This window comes from Lygodium microphyllum, chromosome 26, assembly GCF_053477565.2.
Source record: "Lygodium microphyllum isolate KBCC chromosome 26, Lygodium_microphyllum_v1.1.10, whole genome shotgun sequence".
Lineage (NCBI taxonomy): Eukaryota > Viridiplantae > Streptophyta > Polypodiopsida > Schizaeales > Lygodiaceae > Lygodium > Lygodium microphyllum.
Genome location: NC_141160.1, coordinates 1,043,865 through 1,067,621, shown reverse-complemented (window position 1 = coordinate 1,067,621; position 23,757 = coordinate 1,043,865). Strand labels below are relative to the sequence as shown.

At 38.6% G+C, this 23,757-nt stretch overlaps 1 protein-coding gene across 1 annotated transcript; it reads left to right on the top strand.

Moving 5' to 3' along the window:
* The first annotated feature begins 17,405 nt into the window (after nt 1–17,405).
* LOC148012937 (palmitoyl-monogalactosyldiacylglycerol delta-7 desaturase, chloroplastic-like) lies at nt 17,406–21,054 on the top strand. The gene is made up of 5 exons (XM_087667781.1): nt 17,406–18,065; nt 19,075–19,215; nt 19,348–19,488; nt 19,579–19,685; nt 19,793–21,054. Exons 1-5 carry the CDS (start codon nt 17,448–17,450, stop codon nt 19,992–19,994), a joined length of 1,209 nt encoding a protein of 402 aa, XP_087523907.1. The 5' UTR covers nt 17,406–17,447; the 3' UTR covers nt 19,995–21,054.
* The last annotated feature ends 2,703 nt before the right edge of the window (nt 21,055–23,757 follow it).

The following is a 23,757-nucleotide window of genomic DNA, read 5'->3' as shown; positions in this document are numbered from 1 at the left end:
AATCCATGCTAACATTAATCCATTTTCCATGTGGAATTGGCAATGATTGTAATAAGCCAAAAGATAAGAGAGAAGATTCCTTGTTTTATTAACATGGTATACGTTAACATATATTATCCTTCATTTATTTCCAAAGACCTTCCAATAGAAGCTCTTGTGGACCTTATCAAATGTGTTGAATAGGCCTCAATATCCCCTTCATTGGGGATGAATGCATCTGTTGAATTTTTTTTTTTGTTTGATATTATTTAGAGGCATCAAATAGACTTGTCCCTTGAACAATAAGAGATCATTATGCCACTTGAAATTGGAAAAATCTTCATTTCACCATGTTGTACTTTCTACATTAGCATGGAAGCATGATTTTCCAATAAGTACTCCTCTTGAATTTCATGGATCCAATCTTTGTAGATGGTAGAGATAGTTGATACAAAGCAAGCCCACGTGCTAGATAAAGCATCAGCCACTATGTTGTCTTCCTTGCCATAAACATCTCAAAGTTATAACTTTGTAGGGTAGCTAACCATTGCCTTTGCTTGAGAGAAGGGTTAGGTTGTGAAAGAAAGTACTTTAAGACCAAATGGTCACTTTTGACCTTGAAGTGGCTGCCATTAGAGCTAACGATGCCATTTCTTGATGGCGTGGAGTATTGCAAGCATCTCTTCCTCTCATAAACATGGAGTGTCCTTTCTTTTTCATCAAGCTTTCTATTTTTTAATGCAGACGTCCCATGGTTTTGTAACAAAACAACCCTAATACCTTAGCCACCACTAGCATCCCACATATAGCACAGATAATGAATTCTTTTGAATGTTCCGAGCATACAAGAATAGGTGCTGAAATTAGCAAAAGTGTAAGCTCATTGAAACTCTTAATGAATTTAGCATCTCAAAAGAATGTTTCATGCTTCAATCAATTTGTGAGAGGAGCCACAAAATGCACATAATTCTTAATGAAGCACCTATAAAAGGGTGAAAGACCAAGGAAGCCCAGATCGACAAAGAAGTAAAGAGTTCATTGGAGTAGGCCAATCCTTAACAAATTGTACTGTTTTAGGATTTACTATGTTTTCTCTTTCACATTTACAATATGTCCCAAATATTCTACTTCATTTGCCATAAATGTGCACTTGGATTTCTTTGCAAATAGCTTGTGTTTCCTTATCATCTCAAAGACTTCCCTCACATGTGAAAGATGGTCCTCCTTGTTCCTGCCCTTTTTATGGTCTTGCTAGTTGGTTATGGCTCTTCTTTATATGCAATGAAACCTTGAACTTAATGAAAAACTAAATGAGACGTGGGATGCTAGACGTTAAATACAATTTACATAGGAGAGAGTCTAGCTCTCATAAAATAATGGCAACAAATGTTACAAAAATTACACTCTCCCAAAATTTTATAGGCCTCTTTCTTTGTCTTCTTCTTGTAGTTATCATTATCCCCCCTCCTAGATGAGTGATGTTGCTACTAGTGAAAGACTTTGTGATGTCTGGTGAGGAAAATTGTCAAAATTTTGGGGCAAGTAAGGACATGATAATTTATGCCATGCTTAAACTATTGATAGGGAAAATTAGGCCTAGAGTGCTATTGAGGGGATTTGTAGTATGTGAATTCATGGCCAAATCAATTACAATTAGTGCACAATCATGGTGGTCTTGGAAACATTTTGAGGGAAGATGACATCTACCATAGTGGACACATTGCACATTTTTTCGATATATGGCCTTGATATTTTAAGAGATTATATTACCTCAAGTAGGTCTTATTGCTATTTTTTGACATCTCTCAATCAAGTCTTGTGTTTTCTTTGTTCTTGGGTAGTTTTTACATGCATTGATATCCTAGTGGGATCCCATTGATCATTTATCCCTACTGTGTTCTCGATGGAGATCATCCACATGGATAGTCTCATTGAGGACATCATTATGTTGAAGCAATTTAGATCCTTTCACCATGGATTCCCTTAATAAAGACCTTTGTAATGATTGCCTTGGTTGCAGGTCTCTTTGTAAGAGAAGTTTGTTTGAACAAATTTGGAACTTAGAGATGTAATCTCTCATACTCTCCCCTTTCAATTGTCTGACATTCATTAGTCACACAATGAGGTTACCACCATAGTCGGCTTCAGTAAAGCATTTGATGGATAAATCTTTTTGTAATACAAAGGAAGCCTTCTCAGCAATATCTAAGCATGTGAGCTAAGTCCACCCCCTTTTTCCCTAGGTAAAGTTTGAATGCTTGTGCTTAGTTGGCATCATGAAGAAGGTTATTTTCCTTGCAAACTTGCTCAAACTGTTCAATGAAACTATAAGAATCATCATTGGCTCAATATTTGTCTAGTTGTCTTGCCATTAAGAGGGTCTTTGTTTGGTCTCTAGTGCCCAGCTTGTTTCTCATTCCTGACAGAATGATCTGTGTAATATGGGTCCCTACTTGCATCATGTCAGTGTGGTCAACAAACATGCATCTTTACACACAATTCAAGAGAGGATGCTAAGATGAGCTTGTAGGCTCTTGCATTTAACAATACTATGGATATAGTATCCATTCCCACTTGCATGGTTGCAAGTGGGAAGTTGATGCCCAATATGATTGTTAATGTAATCGGGTTTGAGCATCATTGCCACACACCAACATCCTGAAATACAACCAACATTCAAGGTAAGAAGACATATATGGCCAAAACAATAGAGAAAAAGACAATATGCTCACGCAAACCTCTCAAGTGTATTGATATCCATATCCAATACAATAATCTCATTAGAGACAAGAACAACAGTATCCGAATACATAGAGACCAACATTGGAGAAGAAGCATAACTTCATAGACTCATGGATGATAGAAATACTAATGGGAGTAGTACTACTGCCAATGATCATGACTCAAGACATACACAAGGGATAGCTTTGTTATTGTCTTAGCACCTAGGATACCGGCCATCAAAGAACAGGTTGTTCGAACCACTGCCCCCTACCCAAAACATGAACCCCTTGAATGAACCAACGAACAAATGACCCCCTACTTAGGTGAGCCTCTCCCTTTTATAGCTTGCTCTACCAGCTACAATATTCCCTTTGACTATGTGCCATGTCAATAGCAATAACTACCATTCTAGTCGTTTGCTCATCAATGTGTTGCTAGCTATCTTGTGTTTAATGCTCCTAATTTAGGCTTCCCTTAACATTGATACACATTGTGGAATCAAATCCACATATTTATTCACTCATGTCATCTTCATCCTCAGTGGTGGGCACATCATCTTGTTAGATTTGGGTATGGTGCTTATGTAGGGCAATGAGAGCCAAACCCTGGAGGAGGGATGGGAGGAAGTAAGGGGTATGGGATGGGCTGGGTTTTGGTGGAGGCTAGAGGTAGGGTGTTGCTAGACTGAGTGGTTGGGGTTGCAATAGAGGGAGCAAACTATAATGTAGGTGGTGCTATTCAACTAGAAATTGATGCAAGCCTAGAGTGAAGGTTGCAACACATTATGAAAGATTAGCTTGGATGCAAGCTTTTCCAAGTAAAGCACTCCTAGCTAGATTTGTTACTAGAGCTAATCACACTCAAAGGTGATGTAGGCAAGGTGGGTCTGCAAGCCATCCATTTCTTGTTTGTGTAAGGATTTGGTGCTCACGATTGCATGGATGCAATGCCATTATTTTAGGGATAGGGTTTTAGACTTGGCAAGGTATGCCTAGAGTTGGGTAATGTTTGCTAACTTCATGATATCCTGATTGGGAGAGGAGGGATCTTCAAAGGGTGGATCATTAGGGATAGGATCTTTGCCTCCTTGATCCTTACTTAGATCATCAGGATTTGGGGACATTTCTCCCTAATCCTTGCATAGTTCTTTCATAGCTTTGGCTCTCTATGGGAGGTGAGCGTTTTGACAACGTTTTGGTGGAGAGGAAACTAGACATGGATCAGATGAATCTTGATTGGGATTGGGAATGCTAGCCTCCTTCATTTCTTGGGCCACTTTGGTCTACTATTCCTCTAGAATATAGTACTAGAGAAGGCCAGATTCTACCTTCTAGTCTTGGTTCAGATCCAACATTACCTATTGCAAGACTTTAGTCCGCTCCATTGCCTTAGTGTTTCACTACTCCAGCGCTTGGTAGTTCTCAACCATCGTTTTCCACGTTGGATCTGCAGAGCTAGTGCCTGTAGAGAAGTCAAAGAGGTTTGCAATTGGAGCCTTTGGTGACACATCCTCATCACTTATGGTGGTGATAGGCTCCTCAATCTACTCCCCTTATCCTGAAGGCAGGAGGGGGTGTGAGAGGAAATGTGCTTGTTGATTTGAAGAGAGGAAGGGAAGCAAAGAGAGGAAGGATCATCCTCATCCAAGGAGGGATCATTGCTAGCATAATGACAATCATCTACATTGTTGCCTCCTCCTCTTTCATCATTGCCACTCTGATCATCAGTGGATCAAGGTGTTCTATTAATTCTCATCAATTACCATTTCTTTAGTCTTTTTTGGCATAGGTGACAAGAATTTGAGGCAACATGACAATGACAATCAATAGCCTTGCATAATCATGGTAGACTATTCTTGTGTGCCGACAAGGAGAGACAATTAATTAGTCTTCCATTCAAACCTTTAACATTAAGGAATAATTAAAAGAAGCACTTAAGCTTGGTTCTTGCACGCATTCAATGTGATGGTCAAGGATGAAGTTCAGAGAGCTATGGTTGAAAAAGACAATTAATTTCTAAGTGAAAGTGTTAGTAGATTGGTATCCCCATTGTTGGACTGCGAGACGACTTGGATTTCAAAGATGACACTTTGAATGTGGGAATTTCAAGCAAGTGCTCATACTTGTTTGTCTATTATGAATGGAAAAATATTTAACTTTTCCACCTTTGAAAAATTTTCACACTCAATAAGAGCATGATTTTGCTCTCTGTGGTTGATGACATTCTCTCTTTTTTTGAATGTTTAAAAATACAAAAGTATTGCAAATATTTTAAAAAACTTGATAATTTTTTAAGTAAATTTTACAAATATAATGATGCTTTTATATTACTTAAATATTATTTTTTTCCTAATGCTTTTTAAGTTAACATTAAGATATTGAAAAATCCAAAAACCATCTATTTTTATGGAAAATAACAGTTTTAATTCATGAAAACACACACACACACACACACACACACACACACACACACACACACACACACACACACACACACACACACACACACACACACACACACACACACACACACACACACACACACACACACACACACACACACACACACACACACACACACACACACACACACACACACACACACACACACACACACACACACACACACACACACACACACACACACACACACACACACACACACACACACACACACACACACACACACACACACACATGTATATATAATATTTGCATTTTACATGTTTGTTAGATAGAAATATACTTAATATCTTGATATGTGGTTCACACTAGTATTTCGTTTGAGTGATAGTATGGAATGAACATTTAAGTTAATGTTAGTTTTTTTTCATGCAAACAAATAATATAAAAATATTTATGCATACAAATTTATATGTTATATCCAGAAATAAATTTTTCATTTACATGAATAACTTACCAACATGAGGTTTAGCAGCCTTAGTGCTAAGTTTACATTAAGGGAAATAACTTTATTCATAAAAATTTAATGTTCGTTCTTTATGAGAAATGTGTGGTGGGCTCATATGTAAATTTTTAATATAGGAAAAATTATGGGATTAAAAAATTATTATATTCATACATGCACAAGAGATTTAAAGACATTGACTAATTTTATATGCTTTCCATTTATTTAATCTAAAGAAGTGGTAAGGACAACTTAATCAAAAATAAAATAATATTAAGTTCCTCAACCATTTAATGAGCAATGGTGCACGGCATAATAGAATACTTAACAGAATGGGGTACGAATAAAAAAGGGTTAACTTATGGGACTTCATTTGAATGCTAGATGTTTGTTTTAATATTGTAAAAGTATCTTAATTTTATTTAAGCCAAAGGATAAGCAATAATAACAAGGAACTTAAATAAAGGTCAAACTTGGATCACATGATCTAATTTTTTGAAGCAAGCTCAAAAGATGAACAAAAAAAATCCTAAAAAATTTGTCAAAAGCAATTGGAGAACAACTATGACAAGTGGCCCGCCCTGAAACATGGGGAGAATCCATAACATACTTAGGTTAATTTTCCTAGTTCCTAGCTAGAGACATGGCTATGAGTTATTATTTAGAATAAATATATATTTGAGTAGATTAGCTAAACCAATGAGGTTTAGCTAGTTGAAGTGAGTGAAATTAGTGTGTGAGTTGTTGTTAGGCTACTAAAGAAGTTTTGAGAAGAGCTTGGAAGGTTAATAAAATGAGTGGAGTTATCCATGATTTCCACCCTATCTAGTGCAAACAATGCTAGGAGGTAAGTGCACTCGAAAGGTGGTGAATATAACTAGGATATCCAAATCCTAGTTGAGTGCTTCTAAGATTAATGAGTGAATATGAAGTCTCTTTCTTAAGGGACGATTTTCCAAACTTACCCTAAGATTACCAATGGAAATTATTAAATTAGGCAAGAGACATTGATTTACTTAAGGGTGGCAAATACTTTGGCCCACAACTAACTATAGATATCAAGCAACTATCCACCAGGAATTGGGCATATAATGATTGTGCTCAAACCATTACCTTCTTAGAAGCTTATTTTGGGTTAGCCAGATGAAATTTCAGTCAGTATGATTAGTGTATCCTATCGTTTTAATTGGTATTATTAGAGGTCCTATCAAAATTTTAGAAGGGTTAACTAGGATGATGTGTTGCCTTGGAATTGTGTATCTTTTCTAGAGGCTTAAGAGCAACTTTAGACACAAAGGATATAAGAGAAGTGGTAGAGATCTTAGGTTTAATTCTTGAACAAGAGGAGAACCTACCCTATGGGGGGAAGTAGACCCTGAATTGCCAACTATTCTTAAATTTCTTAGTGTGTAAGCAATCAAGAAAACCCCATTCACAAATATTTAGAGAAACTTTATAAATCAAAAGAAATCATGAAGGATGATAGTAGTAAGTGCTAGGTTTCTTTGTGAATGAATTCTAAAGAGAGGTGAAAACAACAAAATGAAGCCTAGGATTAGTATTACCTCGAATCTTTAGATCACATAGATGGACCATATCGTCAAAGCAAGTTACGAATTTCAAATCATGTTGAGTGAATCCATAAACTATTTTGGGATTGTGAGACTTGCAAGGACTCCTTTGGTGAAATTGTCTCTAGAACCTGATGAGCCCTCTAAACTTAAGTAGGATAGATTGTGGGTAGTACAAGTTTGTAACACCAAACCCTGCCAACAAGCTTACAAATTTACATGAGATGAATGATTGATCATGTTGACTAGTTTTTGTGCTCATGTTGACATAATGAGCCTATCTTACTGCAAAGTTGTCTCCCAACTTAAACCAATTAGTTGAATCAAGTACCAACCTAGAGTAGAATCAACTATATCCAACATTATATCAAAGAGATAGACACCAAAATCATAATCTACCTAGAGAGTAGGAGCCAAATTCTTGATCATGTTTGTTAAGGGTAGCGGCAGCTAGCAAGGCGGCTATAGTGGCACATAAAGGAGCAGACGAGTGCAGTAGCAATTGACTATCGGCATGACACATGGGTGGAGAGAATATCACAATTGTTGGTAGTAGGCTATATAAGGGAGAGGCCTACCCAAGCAAGGGGTTTAAATATTCATTCATCCTTTAGGGGTTGGTTTGTGTGTTCGTCGTGTGCCTATTGAGTCTTACAATCGATCCTTTGACTAGCATCCTGAGTGCTACAATAGTAGGAGAGTTGTTTCCCCTTTTGTATGTCCTAAGATACAAGTATTGGCAATAATATGGCCATCTCCTTTTGTATTATTGTTTGCCTCTGACTCTATGAGATGATGTTGTTCTTTCACTGATTGTCCCTATATACCCAATTACTATAATTTCTATCTTTGTCAAGACTATTGTATTAGTTTCATATATCAATATACACTTGGGAGTTTTGTTTGATTACTTTGTCTTTGTGTCCATTATTTTGAGGATCTTAGTCTCAATACTCCAAATGCTAATTGTAGAGTAGGATGTCGGTGTCCACCTATGTTGACTCTGAGTATGAATGTCACTAAATTGATTGCTTATTACACATTCTCTATTTAATAAATTCATGTCAATAAATTAATGACTCATTTTTCTTTAAGTGTTGATGATGATCTAGCATGGCCATGAGAACATTTAGAGACCAATATTCCTAGTGCATCACTTAATGGGGTGATTAGAGCATTGTGACGGGGATATCTGGTACAGCCAGTATAAGTTATGAAGGGGGAAATAAGTGTTCTGCCAAGTGTAAGAGTGAACACAAGAACCAAGGAGTTACACATAAATGAAGATAGATTAAGTTCTAAGAAGAGGAAGTGCATTAGCATTGTGTATATGTATTTATGTGTGCATCTTGGGACGCCTGTGAATGTTTACTTATGTGTAATGAGCATTGTATTCATTTGGGGTCATCCTCTCCCTTACAAGTCAAGGTTTAAGGTCTTTTCTTTCATTAAGAAAGACAAGAGAGGTAATTCTCTCACTAAGAAAGATAAGAGACGTGATAAGTGAGGAGAGAAGTGATTTTCTCTTTCTAAGGTCTAAAAAGACACAAGCTTTTGCGTGGAAGTCAATCTTAAGGTTGAGGCCCAAGGCAATTTAATGAACTCTCCTTAAGGGGGGTTGCATGGACCACAAGTTAAGAGTACAGTTTGAGAAGCTGTTCTTTAAAAAAAAAGACATGGTAAATCCATTTTTAAAATATCTTGTGATAGAAAGACGATCTCTAAAAACGGGCTGCATGCGTTATCAAAAACAGGGAGATCTACAACTTTCATGTTGGACGTGTTTTCATCCGAACAACACATAGAGAGATATCTCGAAATTAGTGCTCCAGAGTAGGTCCTGGAACAACCACACCTTGCATGAAGATCAACTCAATTCTCTCTCCAAGAAGAGAAGCTCTTGAAATCCTATAAAAGAGGAGGCTCTCCTTGGGTGTGAGAAAGGTAAAGGAAGCATCACTTTGCATGCATCCAAGAGGAGAAGAGAAGGTGAAAGTGCTACGGAAGCTATGCTGAAATCAAGTGTTGTGGAAGCTCTGCTGAAATCAAGTTCCAAGAGGAGAAGAGAAGGCGCAAGTGCTGCAGAATATCTGTTGAAATCAAGCGCCAAGAGGAGAGCCCTACACAATATGTGTAGGAGAGAAGGAGACTCAAGAAGGATCAAAAGGTGCCAACTTCCAAGTTGTGCAAGTGTTAGCCAATTGTATACTATGCAAGGAACCGTGATCTTGTTTCCAAGATCTACAAGTAAGAACTGGCTTATGTGTAACAGAGGAGCTTGCTCCTTGTCATTAATATAACTCCACAAGGGGGGGGGGGGGGGGGGCTGGCCCATCTTCCAGTCCTTAGTGTGCTGCCAATTTCTCTACCTCTCTCTCTCTCTCTCTCTCTCCATCTTTCTTTTCTCTCATCCATTCTCCCTCTGTGCTAGCATAATATTGGCCATATATATTTTAAGTATATAAGAAACTCGAGCGTGTATATCAGATTTTATAACAATGACCACACTGTACCCTATGGTAGCGATGCTTGGACCCGATTATACTGTTGAATGTGTCCACAGATCTCCTTAACTAAGTAGACATGCACTTGACCTATCTCATGGAATTGACTCTAATATTCAGTATGGTAATCTGACTTTTATATCATTTAAGCTAGAGCAAGGCCAACTATGCCAATCATTGCCATAAGTTGAAAAATCTCAATGTTGTATCCATTTTCCAAGAACTCCACACACTAAGCACCTTGATTGGAGGTATAATCACCTTGATTAGCATTGCACGATCATGTCAACTAGATAAGTCTAACTATTTTTCTAGTATTGAACATTGCAGTTAGTTCTTAACATAACTTGCCTTTAAGAACCTCCAAACAATTAATTTGAGCTAAAGATCATACAAAAAATAGCAAGAAACCTTAGCCTCCAATGAGATTGAAAGAAAAAGTGTTGGCTTTATGATTGAAAGTGTTTGGAAGAAGTTGCATTTGGAAATAGCAAGTAAATCTTACCTCAAGTACATAATAGTTGAAATGGTTGATTAAAAGTGCTAATTAAGACAAGAAAAACTCATAAATAACAAACAAAACAAACTTTTGGAAAGCAAACACTCAAACTCAAACCACTCAAACACAAAATCACTCAAATAGTTGCACAAGAGAAACAAAGGGGGTTAAAGAGACCAAATTTGAACAAGAAGAGAGTTAAGAAAATAGGAAGAAAATAAGATTAAATTGAAGTGAGAAAGAGTGAGAGAGGGAAGTGTAAAGAACAAAGGGCAAAAGAATAAGAGGACAAAAAGGAACAGAGTAATCTAAGGGTTGAAACTACTACCACTCTTGATAGAGCTAAACACAGACTAGCAAGGGACTAAAATAAGATCTAAAGATTAAAAGTCAAACCTTGGAAGTCAAAACAAAAGAACAAGGCCAATCTATCTAGATAAGGGCTAGAGGTAAAAACTATATGCTTAACCTTGAATACAACCTCAAAATTCTAGAAGTGTATTCTCAAAGAAAGAGCTTCTGAGAGTAACTTTCATATTCCAATCCATGATCGCATCAATAGTCTCATTTGTCAAGAGTAGCAAGCTAGGATGGAGGACAAGATGATCAACAATTAGATCCCTGAGCACTTGTAAACTTAGTTCAATGAGTACCAAACTTCTAATGGTTCAACTCATCTAACCTATAAAATGCATGCCTCCTTATCTCCCCTTAGGTTAGAATAGAGAGTCGGTACATAAAAAAGTTTGCTAAGCATTGAGGCATGTGTTTGTGGTCAGTTTACTAGGCATTGAGTATGTTTGTGGTCAGTTTGCTAGGCAATGAGTATGTTTTTTCGTGGTTAGTTACATGAGCAACTTATCCCCTTCTTTATATATATATTTTTACATGCAATAAAAGTACTTTTGAGTGTGTCTGTATGTTTAGTGCATGCTCACGTCCCTACAAATTGTCATATTGAATTTGCAAGTGACAAGAATTGTATGGTTCCTCATATTCTATATTGTTGCATGGTTGAATGATTGAATCAACTAATAAAGTTATTTGTGTATTGCATTGTTAAAAGGAGAAACATGAAAACAATATAATTAACCAATGGAACTTGCACATAATTTAATGAGAATTCAAGCAACTTATCCATATTAATATTCTATTGTGCTTGCTTACATGCTTAAACAATTGCAATTTAAAACAAGATATTATTTAGCAAATATATTCGTAATTTAACTCAACCACGATCCTAAAAGCACATAGAGCATGCTAGTACTACATGGCTCATCCACAAAGCTTTCTCTCTCTATGTGTGCACATTAATGTTGGGATAATGCAAGGTGCACGCGCACGTGCACGCACATGCACAATCACACGCACACGCACACGCACACGCACATGCACATGCACATGCACGCCCACACCCGTGCTCGCGCATGGACACACACACACACACACACACACACACACACACACACACACACACACACACACACACACACACACACACACACACACACACACACACACACACACACACACACACACACACACACACACACACACACACACACACACACACACACACACACACACACACACACACACACACACACACACACACACACACACACACACACACACACACACACACACACACACACACACACACATGTCTGAATAAGCATGTAGTAATTTGACCTAAGATAAGTTGCTTCATTGACAAAAAACCCTATTTGGGGGGTGTGCACGCATGCACACACACAAATAAAGAGAAGGGAATCATCCATCTCTCTAACACAAACTGTTTAATGCATGTAAACTCCTCAAGGCACACTAAATGAAGCAAACTATTCCTATTTTTGTTTTACAAAAAATGTAGACTACTTTGTTGCATAGATTAGGTACTCTAAAGGTACATAAGGACTACTTTATGTTCCTAGCATCTCTCTCTCTCTCTCTCTCTCTCTCTCTCTCTCTCTACATTTTATTTAGAGAAAGACTTGAAATTTGAAAGTTGCCTCAAGGGTGTATCTAAGGTTGGAACCCACACACCCATGTACACAACCACGCTCAAACAATTGAGCTACAACCTAGTTGCAACACTCTCAACATTTTTGAAAACCTACAAGAGCAACATCAAACATGTTAAGGGATGTATATACTAAAGTTTTAAACCTAAAGAATACCACATCAAACATGTTAAGACTATAAATGAGAAATTCTCTTCTATTGTTAATATTTGATCATGGTCACACATTTACCTAAGTACATTGTTTTTGCTTTTGAGCGTATATAGGTCTCTCACTCTTTGTTGCCACCTTTATCTTAAGAGGTATATTCTTGCACACGCATATGCACACACACATGCAAAGAAGGGTATCATCAATAGAAGAGAAATATTCATCGAGGATCAACATTGTAAGTCACATTCATGCATCACTCATCCCTTTTTCACCATAGCATGCATATTAGTACTTTGTAACTCACATTGATGCAACACTTAGTCCTTTTTACCATGTTTATTAATGAGAGAGAGAGAGAGAGAGAGAGAGAGAGAGAGAGAGAGAGAGAGAGAGAGAGAGAGAGAGAGAGAGAGAGAGAGAGAGAGAGAGAGAGAGAGAGAGAGAGAGAGAGAGAGAGAGAGAGAGAGAGAGAGAGAGAGAGAGAGAGAGAGAGAGAGAGAGAGAGAGAGAGAGAGAGAGAGAGAGAGAGAGAGAGAGAGAGAGAGAGAGAGATTCAATGTGTCACTATGATATGTTCTCTTTTAGACCATTAATACTAAGACACAAGTTTTTGTTAATACCAGCTGGTGGCCCTCCTAAAATTGTACCTTTTTGTAGTTGGCAATGGTTGCCATACTAGCTAGTTCTAATTAACAAGAAGCTACATTTAGAGTTCTAGCAATTTGTTCATGCCTCCATAAAAGATATGAAATGGGTCTACAATTGTATTTATTAGAATTCTCCAAAGTAGCTTTTGAGGTTCATAGTGAAAGTCACTCATGGGAATGTATATCATCAAAAAATAGGGCAACTACATATGTGCAAGACATGTCAATGAGAAAATAAACTTTTGTGTCGAAATTGTTTTGAACCACACTAAGTTGCGTTTGGTCTTTCCAAAGAACTTTGTGGAAGAAGCTATGCCAAGTGTATTTATCCATTGAAAGCCAATAAGGTTGGAGAAAGAAAGCAAGATAAGAACGTGTAGAGACCAATTGGTAGAGCACTAGCGTCACAAAGAGCCATTGGGAAGAATGTTATAGGGTGCCTTTGTTGATATCCAATGGAAGAAGAGAGATCCAAATATTGCATTTGAGCCATAGGATTAGATTTTCTCACAAGACTGTCATGGACTAGAAAAGTTTCACATGGCTTTATAAAGTTGAAGAAAGTTTGTCCTTATACTCTTTCTTTCTTTGTTAGCATTGTCATTCCCATATCACATGTGATTTGATAGGTAGTTAAAGAAAAGTTGTCATTACACTTGCATTTCTTAGTGAGCCTTGTCATTTCCGTATCTTTTAGTGTGATTAGATAGGAAGGCGAGTTTCCTAGGCTCCACTTTCCCCTTTTTACTAAGAGGGGCTTTGAGTACTTTTAGTAGAGTGAGATTTTGACTAAAAATTTGAGGATGCATTCAAAATATCTTTAGAACAAATTTGAGTTTCATTGATCCACCACCATGACCCAAAACCACCTAGCTAAGAAATGGTCAGTGGAGGTTTAGTAGTTAAAGAGCATAGCTATGCTATCTTACTTCTAGACCAATCTTAATCATCCTCCTAAAGTATGTATTTTGTCTTCACATATAGGAAAATTTGCCAAAGTGTCTTATAGCCCCTAATAAAGCAATTTGATTATTGTCATAGAATAGTTATCTTAAGGGTTCTATTTGCCAACCTATTTTAAAGGTTTTCAAAAATTGCCTTTCATAAATTATTCACAATATTAAACAAGGCAACATCAGGGGAGCTTAATGATGAGTTGGCTATCATCAGGGGATCTAAATTCTTCTTCTCTACTTTAAAGGTGTCAAAAAATTATTTCACACATTAAACAAATTGATGATTATGTCAAGAGCCTTGATTTTAAAGATAAGAGAAGATAGTAGCCATTCAAATGTCTTTTACAAATTTTCATTGTTCTTGTTTGTGTGTGGGTGTGTGTGTGTAGAGAGAGAGTGTGTGTGTATGAGTGAGTGAGTGAGTGAGTGAGAGAGAGATAATAATGTTGACTACGATAAAGGGGCCAATAAAGTGATGCCCCCAAAAGTAAAATGCACCACACTCTCATTTAGTGTGACGAGTTTGTAAAGAAGGCACATTGATTTTAGGCACTCGGAGCTCTAGGTTTCACATAAGTAGAACAATTGGGAGATACAAATTTCTTTATAGTTTGGATTTTGAAATATCTAAAAATAATGTATCCTTAAGTGTCACTCTATTGGCTCCTCATTGTCATTCTTCTCTTAACCCTTCATTTATAACTTGGTCTACTTGATACAAACATCAAAATGCACCGAATTCTTTTGTTTGAATCTAATATGATGTATGTAGTTTAATTATCAAAAGTACATTACCTAAAAAAAAGTACTAACTATATAGTTTAATTATCAAAAGTAATTGCCTAGAAAGAAAGATCCAATGGGATCCTTAGGTGTCACTCAATTGTCCCCCTTGCAATTTCTTCAAAGTCCCATGGTAAGTGAGTAGTGCCATGGCCTAGACCATTCTTGAAAATCAAAGGAAAACTAATAACTTTATTTTCAAGGAACTCATTTTAATAGGCATTAAAATGATACTTTCAGCTTATAGAAGGAAGTCTCATCACATGAGGATTTGGATATATCATTAAAAAACTCGATAACATGGGTATATACCATAATCCTATATGAAGTACTAAACAAGTCTTTGGGAAATTTGAACCCCTACCATTAGAATAAGGACTATAGATACCTTTTGTACATCCTTAACAAATGTTTGGCAAGGAACTAGCTTTGAGTTGTCACTTTGGACAAAAATCTTATATCTTTTGATCTATGAGAGGCAAGAGATTCCCCATAAAACTAGAAAATTAGAAAAGATGTACCCATTGAAGATCCTACAACATTGACCAAAATGCACCTTAGCTAAGAGACTTAACCATGTGACATTGAGTGACCAAAGTAAATGAATGAGGCACATACAACTGTTATCTTTCTCTATCTACTTACCTATCTACATATTCCTTTGTTTTCTTTAAGGTGAAGTGCAAAAATACTTATTTTACATACATGGTTGGACCCATATTTTCACATGGTGTGTTTTGTTCCGCACATGAACACTCCTTGGTGGGTCATCAAGGATGAAGGCCTTAGAGCATCCAAGCTTTCTTGTTCATTTAGACTCATGAGATATCCTATCTATGCACAGGAGCAATGCCATTGTGCTCTTGTCCGAGAACTGATATTTGGAGGGGAGGTGGCTCCTTGTGAACATTTGACTTTGTGTCTCTTATCATAGGAACCACAAAAACCTTTATGTTACCACCAATATAGCATGTATATCGACAATCTAACTTAGTCTTGACCTAATGAGGCCATACTATTGGTGAAGCAAGGTATTTTTGCTTAAAGGATATATGAAATGAGCAAGGTGTTGGCTAGTTTTTTAGCCCTAACCAACACCTCACCCCAGTCAACCCTCTTCAAACTAAAGACCTACCAAGATGAAACAACCATAATGCTATACCTACATCACTCAGGCAAGCAAAATTTATAGTTAAGGATTGCTTCTCGTTGATCAAGAGCCTATGGTTAGCTTGGGAACTATACAAAGAAAACATAGGAATCTCACCAATAAGGAATTTCACATTCCCATGGAGTGCATCGAACTCAATTTGATATGATATATCTTCATGGGTCAATACAATTGGAAAACCTATTGAAAGCACACAAACTCTTAGAAAAGGGGATTAATCACTAGGGGACATATGGAACCATCAGAGTAGGGTTGGGATGACCTGAGCTCAACTCAAACAAGGACAACAAGTAACTCACGTTGAAATCTAGTGGGGCTAGAGCAGAGGTAAAGCTTATGGGGGCCTACATTAAAGAAATCCATAAAATAAAATATGGACTTGAATCCTAGGGGGATATGCTAGCCAAATGACCACCAACCCCTCATATCCCTACCTAATCTCAAAGGCAAACATAACAAACTGCTAAGTAAGATCAATAAAAGATGGGACTTGAATAAGCACCCCCAATAGTGAGAGTTCATATTTAACATTATATGGGCACACAATATACAACCAAAGGTCTCATGTCTAATCTAGCTCTTATTATTAAAGGCCCTTTGGACCAACTAGAGGTAGCCAAAGTGGGCATAGGCAATGAGAAATACCCCAGATGTCACTCAAAGATGGAGATTGTTACACACATATTTATCAATTGCAAGATTAACAAAAATGCTTTCAACATGTTAAGTAACTAATCGTGCCCTTTCACCCCATTAGCATAACATGGCATAACTCATTTTGGGAGAAATTTATGGTTTGCTTCTAATTGTATGGAACATGATCATAAGCATCTTCTTGTGGAATATTTGGATCAACAGGAACAAAACCATCTTTGAGCAAGAATATGTGGATCCATACTTTGGTTTTTAAGCTGATTTTTTGTTATAGGTTTAGCAGGTCAAAAACAAGCTCATGCTAGACCACAAGAAATGGTAGAAGACGAAGAAGAACATGGATGAAGGAGACATCATCACTCTCAAAAAGTTATGTAAATATGAAAAAGAATGTAGGTGGCCAAGAGGGAGGCAATATTCAATGCAAAGTTTTTCGCCAAGCCTAAGAAATTTCACAAATATTGAAAGAAAGAGTGTTGGTTAAACCATAGCATGTAGATCTAATAAATTGATAAGCTAAATGTAGCCCAGATACTCAACAAGACTTAGGCTTCTTGTAAAAATAGCCAAATTTGTCCTACTTATACTCTCCTGTAATTTATCTTAATGTTCCCCCCACCCAAAAAAATAAACAAAGTGTAGTCTTGTGAGCTTAAACTAATTTAGCATGAATAATAAGTGACCCAAAATTAGTGGAAGCCCATAGAGATGGCCGTATTACATGTGTGTATGGAGGGCCAAACAGATGGACGAGAGTCACCACCCTCTCTCTCTCTCTCTCTCTCTCTCTCTCTCTTTCCTCTCGATCCCCAATACATATAAATGTGTTAACCACCCATTCTTCTCTCTCCTCTCGCAGCCAAGCAAGCTTCGCCATGGCATCATCCAATGCAGTGGCTGGCCCTGCTGTGGCGGCTTCGGCATCATCATCTCCATCCTCATCCTCTCGTACCAGCTACAGAAGGGGCTATAGCCAGCTCTCGCCTTCAAGCATTGCCCTGTTCGGCAACTTTTGCCAGGGGGCAGCTTCTTTTGCCGCCATAGCCACCACCTACCCCAATTGGTGTTCTTGCAGGCCGGCGCCCCGCCAGCGTCTTGGGCTCTGCGTAGCCAGCAGCAGTGGCCGCAAAACCAACACCCATCAATCGGCCCAGCTCCCTCTTCCCCCATCCCTTGACGCCTCCAGCTCCCGCCATCGCAACATCTGGCTTTCCGACGTCGCGGTCCAGTGGCAGAAACCCTATTTCCTGAACAGAGAATGGAGCCCCACGGACGTCTTCATGGCAGGCTTCATGGTGGCCATCCATGGCCTGTGCTTGGTTGCGCCCTTCACCTTCACTTGGCAGGCGTTCGGGGTTTTCTTGCTCTCGTATGTGGTCACTGGCATGTTGGGAATTACACTCTCTTACCACAGGAACCTCTCCCACAAGAGCTTCACCCTCCCCAAATGGCTGGAATATACGTTTGCCTACTGCGGAGTTCTGGCCATGCAGGTAAGTAGTTCTCTGTTTCTTGATAATGCCCTGTCTGTCCTTCAATGGTGGAATGGACGAAGTAAGAGTGTATTGAAAGCCACGATAAACGTGGTGGAAATGCCAGTAGAGTATATACGGAGCCCGAACAGAACACATCAGAGCACTCTATTTCTGGCTCTGTCCTTTACAGCTGGAAACGCAAAGCCACAATACAGTGACACATCACTCGAAGTCATGGAATTCTGATGGAAACGCAAGAAAGATTTCATTCACAGTAGCCAGAGTGTAACGCATCAATTGGAGCCATGGTCTGGTAACAAACGGAATTTGGGATAGGAGTTACTTGGGTTCCCTTATCACCAAGGATCAGTTTGAATTCCAATGTTACTATTTTTTTGATGCATTTGTCAATGCGCTCATGCTCTGCAGGCAAGTGCTTGTTCTCTGTATTAGATGCTGCATCCTATCAATGCATTCATGGCCACACCACGATTGACGTTTCCATGTGGCCGTCACGCTTCCTGCCTGCATCAACTCTGCTTTATGCAGTTCGTGAATTGACTCAAACATCACTGGGCACATCCTGCAGAATCGTGTAAACCACTGCTTATACATCTTCTGGCCTCTATTTAGCTCTCAGGAAAGCGCTTAACACTGCCAACATTCTCCCACTATGCATGGTTGATAGATGAGCCTCTGGGAAACTTGCATTGCCCAAATGTGGTATTGCATCCTTGTTCCGGCATACTTATGCTGAGTGAAATTTGAATACTCTGTCCTTTCTGTGTCAACTGCTCACGGGCTGTGGGAATATTACACTGATGTGTAGTGTGTCCACAGATAAGGTTTACTTGGATGTGAAAAGGGGTTGAGTCCTCTGAATTCATTATCTTATGCCTTAGTCGAAGTATAGTGATCTGACTGCATTGTTCAGTTGTCTGAATTATGAGTTATCTGGGATTTTTCGGTTTGAGCCCTGATTATAGCTGGTCTTTGGCACTGTTCGTTTCTCTTTGATTATGTGCAGGGTGATCCCCTGGAGTGGGTCAGTTCACATCGGTATCATCATCAACATTGCGACACAGACAAGGATCCTCATTCACCATATGAAGGGTTCTGGTACAGTCACATGGGATGGGTTCTTGATAACAAGTCTACTCTTGAAAGGGTGAGGCGCCTTAATGTTGCACCCAGCAAGCATACCATCTTCATGTTTTGATAGTAGAGAGTCTTACTCCATCAAGAACTGAAACATGTCATCTTATAAAACTCTGCTGTGTTGATTATCATCTGTATTTAGGTTGGTGCCCGTGGAAATGTTGGTGATATGGCAAAGGATCCATTCTACAGAATGATGGCCAAAACTTATATTATCCATCCTGTCCTAGCAGCTGTGTGCTTGTATGCATGGGGAGGACTTCCATTTGTCATCTGGGGTGTGGTAAGATTTTCTTGGTCACCTATTTATTCACTGCGTTTGCTAAGGAACGTCTTCTGTTACAATTGATTGATTCGTTGTTTGTGTCAGTAGGCTGTTCGAGCAGTTTGGGTGTATCACATCACCTGGCTTGTGAATTCAGCAGCTCATGTGTGGGGCACACAAGTTTGGAACACAGGGGACTTGTCCAGAAACAACTGGTAGGTGTTGTTGATTTCAGACGGATCACTTCTGCTGCTGTATTTAGGGCTGGGATGATAATAATGATTTTGAATGCAATCTGCTCCAACTGTTTTGCATTCTGCAGGTGGGTTGCCTTGCTTGCCTTTGGAGAGGGATGGCATAACAACCATCATGCATTCGAATACTCAGCTCGCCATGGCCTAGAATGGTGGCAATTTGATCCCACTTGGTATTTCATTTTGGCTTTGCAGAAACTGGGTTTAGCTTCAAAAGTGAAGTTACCACTCAAAGACCATATGGAACGCATGGCTCTCAAGACTGCATGAGATGAAATCAATGGTGCCATTTTTCTTCCACTCTCAACATCAATACATGCCCATTTTGAGATGGAAATTGGAACTTCTGTTAGGGCTTCCCTTGATGTTTCATGGAGTGGAAGGCTTGTAACTGTTGCGCTTGGTGAATCGTGGCCAGAAAGAAGGCTTTTTAGTACATATTTTTATGGGTTTACAAGGCAGAGGCTTGTCCTTGATCAGGATATAGTTGGAGAAACACACTTTTGACAAGTTTACAAGGAGCATTGGCCTCTTCCCTTAACTAGGATGATTTGTATAGTTTGCTTTAGCTCTTGCCATTCCTATCTGTCAATTCAAAGCCAGCCAATTCTCCATTGATGATGGCCCTGTAGAGAGTTTTGGTCAGAGAATGATGATGCAGCTGGTGCGATTTAGATGATGTTAAGCTCAATGTAAATTTTCACTCTTTTCCCACGAACCTGGGGCGCTTGTGGGCGTGAGGTTGTCCCGACATTCTTTAGGCGTGCTTCTTGGGATTTTGGGGCCTGTTCAAGCCTTCGTGAATGGTGATTGGGTAGGGGAGGGTTGTATTTGCATTACTTCCAAAATCCCAATAAAATCCAAATCGAAATAGTGCTCTGACAAGCCGATGATGACATTTTGTCAAATTTTCCGAAAAAGAAATCTGGCACCATCTTCATCTCTTCCAGTAATCTCTCTCTCTCTCTCTCTCAAGTTTTTTTGTGGAAATTGCAATCTGCATCAGAAGGGGGGAAAACACAGGGATATGGTCTAGACAACCGGAGGTTTGTCCATAAGCATCTCCGATCAGAGCTTCTTTCTAGCCGAGAGTGGAAAGGTGATATGGAAGGACCAGCCCCCTGCAACAGATTAATGATCGTCTAGTTGGCTTTGCAAGTGAGAGATGGATGAGACTGTCTGATTTGATGGAACACCCAGGACATAGACCACTCTGAAGTCCAATTGTAGCAGCCCTAGAATTTGTCCAGAGAGCTCTGAGGACGATTAGCTACATCAAGACAGGCTACCTTTGGCTGTATAATGATAAGTGTTTTATCTTTCTTCATCATCGGAAGTGATTTCTTCAAGAACTGAAACAATGTTAGTTGCATACTTCCTCTCATTTCTCACTCTTAAAAGTAAGTTATTCAGCTTTCTTTGATGTCTCGTATCAATGATCGATGTGAAAACCTACACATACATTGATTTGGCCCAAAATTTGGAAGTTCTCAAATTTACTCTACTTCTTTAGGTGCACTATATCATTATGTCCTTGACATGTGTTGTTTCACATTCATCATGCCATAGTTGATTCTTTCTAGCAAGTCAGTACCATCTGTGTTCCTTCACAATGAGCCAACCAAACGGGTACATGCTATGCTTAATGACCCTTTAATCATTACAAATTTGCAGCAACATCCCATGATGTTAGATATAATCCACACTTTGGTGAAACAACCATACAATAGCTTGCAACAAAGTCATTAGACTATAAACAACATGCTATACTTAATTTAGACTGATAAAAAGCCTAGAATATGTATTTTGCACTATTGTTTGGGGATTTAAGTTTAGTACGTACTGAGAAAAATCTCTCTCTCTTAGAAGAAGTATTGATGGGAAATCTTGAAGCATTTGGCATGATCGAGTGCAAAGAGATAGCTATATCTATGGAGATTAATGTGAAGTTATTTACTTATCTATCCACCAATACCATGCTTTAAGGGCTTGTTTTAGCCCATACAATGCCTTTTTTAGCTTACGTACTTTGTTCTCAAAATGGAGGACCTCAAACCCTAAAGGCTGAGCCAACTACGCCTCGTCCTTAAGGTCATCATTCAAGAACACTGATTTAACATCCATTTGGTAAACTGGCCACTTCTTGTGAGTGGCCATTGCAAATATTGTGTAAATAGTAATCATTTTAGCAATTTGAGCTAATTATTCTTGGAAATCAAATCTTTCAACTTGTGAAAACCCTTGTATAACTAGTTTGGCTTCGTACTTTTTCAAGGTTATCTTAGCCTTGAGTGTTACCTTCCAGACCTACTTGATGCTAATAATCTTCCTCTTAGTTAGTTGATCCACCAGCTTCCTTGTCATTCTTCCTTATATTAGCATATACTTAGCATACATAGCTACTCTCCATGCTATATTGGCAAGTGTTTCTTCTAAGTTAGTAGGCTCTTTTATTTCTCTCATAATCTTAGCTATCAAGACCATACTGACTATATGAGCAGAAGGGCCTTTCTTTGCTCCTATATTCTCTAAGACCTCATTGGTCTATGTTTCTTTTGCTCAACAAATCTAGACATAGGATTATTTTGATAATAGAGTTGCTTCACCCATCGTGACAATGGCTTTTTCAATGGCATGATGACATGTTAGTGAATTTTCTTCTCATCATCAAAAGACAATGCTTATTTCTCCTTAAAGATATGGATATATGCTTTGTGAACACCACATCACACTCGTTATGATCTTTGCCCCTTGGTCATACAATTTGTAAGCCTTTTGCGCATTGCTACAACATAAGAAGATATATTTGGTGCCTTTGGGCTTTAACTTGTTTCTCTTCTCGTCTAGAATATGTGTATAACATTTACATCTAAAAGTTCTGCAGTGTGAGACAGATGGTTTTTTACCACCAATAGGTCTCATGATGTATTTTCTTCTTGAGAGACTTTGCAGAGCTCTTGTTGAGAATGTAGATCATAGTATTAATTGTCATAGACATGCCATGATCAAGTGTACGGATTAATTCTTGCTCATGCCATATGAATCCACATCCCATGTGAACACACCCTTAATAGGACATCCTCGAGCCAACCATACGAACCCACCCTTGCCATGTCATCATAGAACCTTCTAGAAGATATGCCATGTCATTGCTTGTATTATCGATGATATCATCATGGAACATTCTAGAAGATCTTTAGCCACCCTCCAACACTTATAAAAGGAAGGGCTTGCTATAGAGCTCCTCAGTCTTTGCTAATGCCAGTCCTGGGAGCTCAAGGGGTCGAGACCTGCAAGCAAGTAACTTCAAGTTTTAGTTCTAGTTCTTGTAGAGTCATGGTATCTAGTCTTGTCTTGTCTTCCATTATACTCTTGTTGTCTTATCACCTTATAATCTTGTAGTACGAGATCTTATCTAGTACTGTCTTGTATCTTGTTTATCCCCATCGAGGGAGATCTTGTAATTCTGATATCTTGTATCCATACCTACAGTCATGGGTTGTGGGATCCTTCATATCCTATCGACCTCTTGTTGTCTATACCTATGATCTTGGGTTGTGGGATTTTTCGTATCTTGTTAAGTTATCATTGTACCTTGTGCCCCTACGTGGAATTATCTTGTAATCAAAATTCTTGTAACAAATCTTGCATCTAGTCTAGTCTCTCAAGCACAGTTTAGTGCTCCCGTAACAATTTGGCAAGACTACTTTCTAGCCCTACTGAGCACCATGGAGGCAACTCTTGAAAGAATCGTGGCCTCCCTTCAAAACCTCCAACAACAAATTCAAGACGAATGAACGACAAGCACAACTTCAAATAGAACACCCTATGTATCTAGGCCTTGCGCTTCAAGAGATGTAAGACTAGATCTGAGACTTGCAGAACAACATAGGAAGCGATTAGATGATTTTGCGTGTTTATCAACCCCCAAGAAGAGAACCCAAGATCAGCATGCCAGAGAAGTTCAATGGTGCCCTCCAACACTTATAAAAGGAAGGGCTCGCTATAGAGCTCCTCAGTCTTTGCCAATGCC

What these genes read in the sequence shown, in the direction of transcription:
- LOC148012937 (XM_087667781.1), top strand. Translation starts at nt 17,448, where the DNA reads ATGGCATCATCCAATGCAGTGGCTGGCCCTGCTGTGGCGGCTTCGGCA. An exon ending in ACAAGTCTACTCTTGAAAGG is followed by an intron (nt 19,216 to 19,347) that starts GTGAGGCGCCTT and finishes ATCTGTATTTAG; the next exon opens with GTTGGTGCCCGTGGAAATGT. An exon ending in CATTTGTCATCTGGGGTGTG is followed by an intron (nt 19,489 to 19,578) that starts GTAAGATTTTCT and finishes TTGTGTCAGTAG; the next exon opens with GCTGTTCGAGCAGTTTGGGT.